Here is an 8361-nt window from a genome sequence, read left to right as displayed (position 1 = left end):
TCATCCAGAGCCTAGGGCATGGGAGCCAGGTGCTTGCTTCTTAGCAAAGACCCAGGTCTGCAGGAAATGAATTTGTAAACACAGGGACGTTTTTTCTTGCAGATTATAATATCTCCATCACCTTCATGCTTGCTGCTTTTCAAAGTGCACCAGACAGCTCTAAGGTGAACTTTGATGCATTTACAATTTAGGGATATCTCTCACCTTGTTACTGTACCAACAATGAGCCTAGAGAAAGCTTTTTATACACTTGGCCAAGCCACCAATATCCTTGCAGAAAGATTTTCTAAGGACTTGAAGTTACAGTAGCTCAATATCTGATTCAAGTGGCTAAAATCTTACCATGTTTATGACCACAACCTAAGTCCTGGGGGTGGAAGGTTGCTTATTAACTTTTTCCTGTTTCCTACTGCACTCTAATAGCAGGAAAAAAGTGAACAAGAAAGTAGAAGACATAAATTCCAATCCCAATTCTTCCAGGGGCTGGATGCCATTAAGAAAATTATTTCTACTCTTCCAATACCCAGCACTGTGTGGCATTCAGTAAGTGCTCAAAAAGTGTGTTTTGAGTACAGTAATATTATTGTAAGAGATATCTATTTACTCATTAGTAAGTAGGAAAGAGATACTAGATCCTTTTAAAAGTACCTATCTCTGAGATATTAAAATAGAAATAACATTATAGTTTTAGACCAGGTTTTGAGGACACTATAATTATATTAAGATAAAACAGAATTTCCCCTATGATATGATGGAATAAACCCCTAAGCCAGCCATCAAATATTTAAAAACTACTTCAAGACTCTAAAGAGGGACTAAAAACAGGAAAATTTTAGATAGCCAAAACTTGGAAGAAGAAACCACGACAATATTTGTAGTAGTTTATTGATGGCCTATCATGGCACAACACATGAAAAACCAAACTCCAATAGGAAAAACTTCCATCATTCTTTACTGAAGAATAAGACGACAGACTGGGAAGCCAAACACACCAGAAACTGAGAGAGAATCCCATAAAGGGCCATCGAAGGGAAACCAGGAGCTATGGTTTTTAACATAAGTTGATCCCAGAACTCACGCAGATGTTTAAACCTCAGAATGATAAATTACTGGTACAAAGATGGTAGAAATATAATCCAATTACTGAGTTTAAGAAGTGGGCTTAGGTCCTAGGTCCTTGGAAGATTTTTTTAGGTCATTGTGGGCATGCCCTTGGAAGGTAGTCCTCAAGACAGGATTGTATTAAAAGCCAGAGTTGTCCCCAGTCACTTGCTCTGTTTCCTGGTATGCAAAGTGATCCTTCCTCTATACCCTGTACTCTACCATTGCCAACCACTGCCCTCATCAGAAGTCAAACCAACAGAGTCACCCAATCTTAGACCTAAACCTTCAAACTTTGAGCTAAATAATCCTTTTTTCTTTATAAATTAGCTGCCTCCCATATTTCCTCATAGTAATAAAAAGTTACAAATCCAAGAGGAAATCACAAACTGAGCACACAAACTAATCCTAAGTTTTTGGTAGGTAACCCGTAAATTGTGTATGCTTTGGCTGCTTGCAATTAAGGCTAAAAGAGCTCAACTAGGGATTTAAGCTCAGAAAAAAAATGCAAGACAAAAAGAATTTACAGTTTGAGCCCAGCCACATTTTGTTTTGCCTGCTATAATGAAAATCATCAACATTGGTTGGAGGAATATAACAGAATCCAGAGTCTCCACAAAATTCCCAAATCCCCAGCATATAATCCAAAACCACTTTAGAGTCAGTGCCGCAGCTCAATAGGCTAATCCTCCACCTAGCAGCACTGGCACACAGGGTTCTAGTCTGGTTGGGGCGCCAGATTCTTTCCCGGTTGCCCCTCTTCCAGGCCAGCTCTCTGCTGTGGCCAGGGAAGGCAGTGGAGGATGGCCCAAGTGCCTGGGCCCTGTACCCCATGGGAGACCAAGAGAAGCACCTGGCTCCTGACTTCAGATCAGTGTGGTGCGCCAGCTGCAGTGCGCCAGCTGTGGCGGCCATTGGAGGGTGAACCAATGGCAAAAAGGAAGACCTTTCTCTCTCTCTCTCTCACTATCCACTCTGCCTGTAAAAAAAAAAAAAAAAAAAAAAAAAAAAAAAAAAAAAAACACGTTAGAGACACCAAAGATGAGCCAAGATAATGTGATCTCTGTTTATCAACAACAACAACAACAACAAAAAATGGCACTCAACACCATGATGACCAACATACTGAAATTAAGAGACAAGAAATTTAATTCAGGTTATATAATTTTTCTGAAGGCAGTAAAAGAATGTATAATCATATTAAATTAAAAACATAGGAAATTTGAGCAGTTAAGTAGAACATATAAAAGAATCAAATAAAAAGTCAAGAACCAAAACATAAAATACATGAAATAAAAAAGTCAATGCATTGACAGAATTACAGAATGGAGATAACAATGGAAATAATCAATGAATTTGCAGATAAAAAATGGAAATTATCTGTCTGCAAAAAAGAAGAGAGAAATAAGATGAAATAAGATTAAAAATTGTTTACATACAGCTTAAGTATTTGTGGAAAAACATTTTTAAAAGGCCCAACATATGTATAACTGGAGATCCAGCTGAACAGAGACATAAAAATGTGTCAGAAAATGTACTTGAAGAAATAGACAAAATCTTTCTAAATTTAAAGATCTGCATGTATAGATTGAAGTAGCTCAGTGAATTGCAAACTGTATATATACAAAGAAAACTATGCTGGGTATTAATAAGCTGCTATAACCCAAACTAAAAAATAATATCATAAAACAGCCAAGGAAAAATAATTTCTTATTTATTTATTTGAAAGTCAGAGCTACACAGAGAGAGGAGAGGTAGAGAGACAGAGAAGTCTTCCATCCAATGGTTCACTCCCCAGATGGCTGCAATGGCCGGAGCTGCACCAATCTGAAGCCAGGAGCTTCTTGCGGGTCTCCCATGCAACTGCAGGGGCCCAAGGACTTGGGCCATCTTCTACTGCTTTCCCAGGCCATAGCAGAGAGCTGGGTTGGAAGAGGAGCAGCCAGGACTAGAACTGGCGCCCATATGGGTTGCCAGCACTTCAGGCCAGGGCATTAACCCGCTGCACCACAGCGCTGGCCCCAAAAAATAATTTCTTACAAAAAAACATTATTCAGGTAGCTCCAGAATTATCATCCTAATCTAGGGAAACCAGAAAGTAAATAAAACTCCATAAGATTAAAATCTGTTAAACCAGAATTGTATACATGGTGACGATATCTTTTTTTTTTTTTTTTTTTTTAAAAGGAATATAAAACTATTTATTGACCACTGTTCACCAGTATTTACAATAAAGTAAACAATATACAGTTGGATAACATTCTGATTACTACAAAGTTATTTTTCATGGCATCTGCTGAACCAGTAACCCAAACACCGCGAAGATTGAGCCTACATGTAAGGAATGAGACGGGACAAAGACAAAACATGCAGGTCAATAATTTAGATTACAACCACTTGTTTACCCACTTATGCCAGCAGGTCCTAAAATGCCAATGTCTAACAATCTGATCAGGTTTTCAGGAGCCAAGTCTTAGTCATTCCATGAATCATGGCCTTTTAGTAGATACAGCATAGGGATTTTGGCGTTTGTAAAGTAATGGCTCGCTAGAACAAATATTCAAATGTCCATTTACCTTGCTTATTTAGTTTATTACAGCACACCAGGATGTCTATTTTCTGATCTTGGGAGGGATGACTACTAGTACCAATAAAGTTTTTATAAGCCATTGCATTTATGACTATAGATTTAGATACAGGTTCTGATATGGCTTCTTTTAAATTATCTAATTTAACTTGTCCAAATGACTTACAAACTATTTAATTTAAAAGGTTATGGCTTCATGAAAATCTTCAGTTTAACTTGAAGGGACTTATTTCTTAGGTTGCTCAGAATGATGGAACCTCAGAAACATGGGTCTTCCCATGGTTTTTCTTTTGGTAAAATTTAAAAACAAAAACAAAAAAAGAAAACCATTTATAAAAGTATACACATACAACAACCCAGAATGGTCCTTTAGTATCAGTTAAAATCAAGTTCTGATTGAAGGACTATGACAACTTTCCCCAATATTCAGAAAAGCAAACGTTCTTTTCTGATAAAGGAAGCAACTACAGAAAGCTTTTATCTGTTAGAAGTAACCAGTGCTATCGATGCAAAAAATAAAAATAAAAAAATTCACAACAACTCCCCCAATACTACTTTCAAAACCAATGTATCAAACTTGATTTTCATTAGAATGTAGTTATTTCTTCACACTAGTAAATCGAAAACCAAGACCCAGATTTTATATATATATATAAATATATATAAAAAAACAATGCAAACAATTACTGAGCTTCATCTTCTGGACAAGAATGCCAAGTTAATCTCTCTTCATAAAAAGCAATCACAATCTGAGGACATTTCATATTTGCCTCTTTTGCCAGCACCAAGTCAGCCTCATCTGAATCTTTCCATTTCATGAGAAACATCAATTCTCCACTGCTGTCTGTGGCACCAATTATTCGTTCAGGATCAAGACCTCTGGCAAAGCCTCTTGGTTTGTCAGCAGCATCTCTCTTCTTCTTTGATTTGCTATCATCAGATTCACTGTCAGATAAAGATTTTCTTTTTGTACCATCTTTTTCTTTACCAGCTTTTTGAGAATTAAGAAATGCTTCAATTAACTCTGGACAATCTAAATTTTCTTCAGGTTCCCAAGTATTGTCAGCATCTGTAAATCCCTTCCACTTCAGGAAATACTCCACCTTCCCATTCACTACACGTCGGTCCAATACTTTCTCCACCACAAATTCTTCAGGCTCTGCCTCTTCGACCTTTTTACTCTTTCCATTCTGTTTCTTTCCCATTTTTTGCAATGTAGTTTTATTGGAGGCCATTTTTTATTGCAGACTTGAAGAGCTATTATTCACCGCTCCGAGCTGCTCCGGGTCGCCGACGATATCTTTTAAGAATGTAGTTAAGAGGGGCCGGTGCTGTGGCTCACTTGGTTAATCCTCTGCCTGTGGTGCCGGCATCCCAAATGGGCACCGGGTTCTGGTCCTGGTTGCTCCTCTTCCAGTCCAGCTCTCTGCTGCGGCCCAGGAGGGCAGTGGAGGATGACCCAAGTCCTTGGACCCCTGCACCCACATGGGAGACCAAGAGGAAGCACCTGGCTCCTGGCTCCCGGCTCCTGGCTTTGGATCGGCACAGTGCTGGCTATAGCCGCCATTTGGGGAGTGAACCAATGGAAGGATGACCTTTCTCTCTGTCTCTCTCTCTCACTGTCTATAACTGTCAAAAAATATATATATATAGTTAAGGACTGGGGTCAGTGCTGTGGCATAGTTGGTAAAGCCACCACCTGCAGAGCCAACATCCCATATGGGCTCCAGTTAATGACCCAACTGCTCCACTTCTGATACAGCTCTCTGCCATGATCTGGGAAAGAAGTAGAAGATACCCAAGTCCTTGGGCCCATGCACCCATCTGGGAGACCTGGAAGAAGCTCTGGGTTCCTGGCTTCAAATTGGCCCAGTTCCAGCCATTATGGCTATTTGGGGAGTGAACTAGCAGATGGTACACCTCTCTTTCTGTGCCTCTGCCTCTGCCTCTCTCTAACTCTGCCTTTCAAATAAATAAATAAATCTTCAAAAAAAATAAAATAAAAAAGAATGTAGTTGAGGTTTCAGTACTGTGGGACAGTAGGTTAATCCTCTACCTGCAGTGCCAGCATCCCATACAGGCACCAGTTCAAGACCCGGCTGCTCTGCTTCTGATCCAGTTCTCTGCTATGGCCAAAGAAAGTAGCAGAAGATGACCCAAGCCCTTGGGCCTCTGAACCTGTGTGGGAGACCCGGAGAAAGCGCCTGGATCTTGGCTTTGGATCAGCCCAGCTCCGGCCATTGAGGCCATTTGGGGAGGGAGACAGCAGATGGAAGACCTTTGTCTCTGTCTCTCCCATTCACTGTCTGTAACTCTACCTCTCAAATAAATAAATATAAAATCTTAAAAAAGATATAGTTGATGGGGTTAGCATTGTAGCTCAGTAGGGAAAGCCACTACTTGTAATGCCAGCATCCCATATGGGCACTGGTTCATTTTCCAGCTGCTCCACTTCCAATCAAGCTCCATGTTATGGCCTGGAAAAGCAGCAAGAGATGTCTAAGTACATAAGACCCTGCTACCCACATGGGAGACCCAGATGAAGCTTCTGGCTCCTGGAATCAGCCTGGCCCAGCCCTGACTATAGTGGCCATCTGGGGAGTGAACCAGTGGATGGAAGATCTCTCCCTCTGCATCACTCTCATTCTCTCTCTGTAACCCTTTCAAATAAATAAATAAATCTTTAAAAAAAAAAAAAAAGAATGTAAGTGAAGCTAAACCAGTGAAACAAATAGAAATTAAATAGTCAGATGATAGATTTAAGCCCATTAGTAATTACATTAGGCAGAAATAAATTTAAAACTTTAATTAAAAGTTAGATTGAAAAATACTAGTTGAAAAAACTGTACCCTACTAATAGGAGTGATATTAACTAGAAGGGTATAGAAAAATTGAAAGTAAAAGAATGCAAATATAAAATCTGATCTTGCTATACTAATACCAAAGTAATCTTAAGAAGCATTGAAAGAAAAATACTACTTCAAATCATTATATGTATTACTTTACTCATAAGATATAAAACTTGATCAGAATAGTAAATATATATATTTCATCGAACCAATTATAGATAATGAAGTCTAAACTTTTTCTTAGTAGGGCTGTTCTTGGTAATAGAAGGTTAATGTAATTCTGAAACCATCTTGTTTTGTAGGATATAGAAAATTGGCAAATATATTCATGTTGTTGGGAACCAGGGTTTTTACTGGAAAGGAGGCAGGGAGATAAACTACAAAATAAGAACTGAAGAAAATAAACTTGATATTGAATTTCAAGTAACAACAACAACAGAAAAAAATGGTCCCAACTGTACACTGAAAAGGTCTTAGAAATGAGCAGCAAAGCAATGAGGAACAATTAGTGTTCTTGTACTATTCATCAAAAAACACTAAGACGCCTTGAAATAACTGCTTCCACTTCTGAAACAGGAAAGCACAAGATCATCCTGGAATAACTTGTGCCAAACAGCAAGGAAGTACTTAAAAATTAATGAACCCATAAACTGGCCCAGGGGAAGAACCACTTGTCATATCTGCGCATCAAAAAGAATAATAATGGTAATGGATTAAAACACATGGAAAAATAGATGAGATCATCATTATACTGAAAACAAAGTACAGCAATAAGGGAGAAAAAGTCTTCTTTATAGAAGAATACCAAGTAAACATTGTAGAAGGAATGATAGAATGGAAAATCACCACCTTGAAATTTAATGTAAGGGTTAATTTAGGCAGGGTCATCAATGAATGCTAAAGTAAATGGAATAAAGGTTATTAGCAACCGAAATATTCACCTGGACTCAAAGTAACTTTCTACTGCAATCATTCATTCATTGCAAAGGGGAAAATGAACCTTCAAAATAGAAAGCTAGTCTGGTCACAACCTCAGGTATGTGGGGAAGGTTGGAGTCTTCACACGTGGAACAAGTTGAACATCGTGCACCTCCTGTTGTGCTGCAGTGTAGCTACACAACTTCTATGTGGTTCTGTAGCCAGAAATATGGACCTGCATCTAATCATGAGGAAACAGCCTAAAATACGAGAGTGTTGGATCCTCTGCATGTTCCTGATTATGTTTCTCCAGGAGGAATCAGTATCATTAAAAGCTAAGGGAGCAAAGAAACTGGGACTCAATGTTGCTGGTAAAAATGCAAATGGGTATGACTACTTTGGAAATCAGCTTGAAAAATTACTTATGAACACATTTATCACACCCTGAAGCAAATCAAGTGAGTATTTACCAAGAGAAATGAAAACAAGCTCACCTAAAAACTTTTCTTGACTGTTTATTGTGGATTTATTTCAAACCATCTAGACTTCATGAATTTCATAAGTACAACTTTAGGAATATAGTGATTCTTCCCACCATACCCACCCTCCACGCACTCTCCCACCCACTGCTCCTCCCTCTCCTATTCCCAGTCCCATTCTCCACTAAGATCTATTTTCAATTAACTTTAAACAGAGTTCAACAATTTGCACAGAAGGAAGGAAGGAAGGAAGGAAGGAAGGAAGGAAGGAAGGAAGGAAGGAAGGAAGGAAGGAAGGAAGGAAGGAAGGAAGGAAGGAAGGAAGGAAGGAAGGAAGGAAGGAAGGAAGGCCACAAAACCAAGCAAAACTGTTCCTTAACAGTTGAGACACTCTGGTTGTTCAAATTCATTGCATCTTGAAGTTAAT

The 8361-nt window shown here is 38.8% G+C and overlaps 1 protein-coding gene across 1 annotated transcript; it reads right to left on the bottom strand.

Annotated features, from left to right (window-relative positions):
• Positions 1–3312: 3312 nt before the first annotated feature.
• LOC138847404 (chromobox protein homolog 3) lies at positions 3313–4973 on the bottom strand. Its single transcript, XM_070065947.1, has one exon. The coding sequence runs from the start codon at positions 4921–4923 to the stop codon at positions 4372–4374; it is 552 nt and encodes a 183-aa protein (XP_069922048.1). The 5' UTR covers positions 4924–4973; the 3' UTR covers positions 3313–4371.
• Between the last annotated feature and the right edge of the window lie 3388 nt (positions 4974–8361).

Source organism: Oryctolagus cuniculus, chromosome 1, assembly GCF_964237555.1.
Source record: "Oryctolagus cuniculus chromosome 1, mOryCun1.1, whole genome shotgun sequence".
Lineage (NCBI taxonomy): Eukaryota > Metazoa > Chordata > Mammalia > Lagomorpha > Leporidae > Oryctolagus > Oryctolagus cuniculus.
The sequence above is the reverse complement of the archived record's forward strand: the minus strand, read 5'-3'. Positions and strand labels throughout refer to the sequence as shown.

What these genes read in the sequence shown, in the direction of transcription:
- LOC138847404 (XM_070065947.1), bottom strand. Translation starts at nt 4,923, where the DNA reads ATGGCCTCCAATAAAACTACATTGCAAAAAATGGGAAAGAAACAGAAT.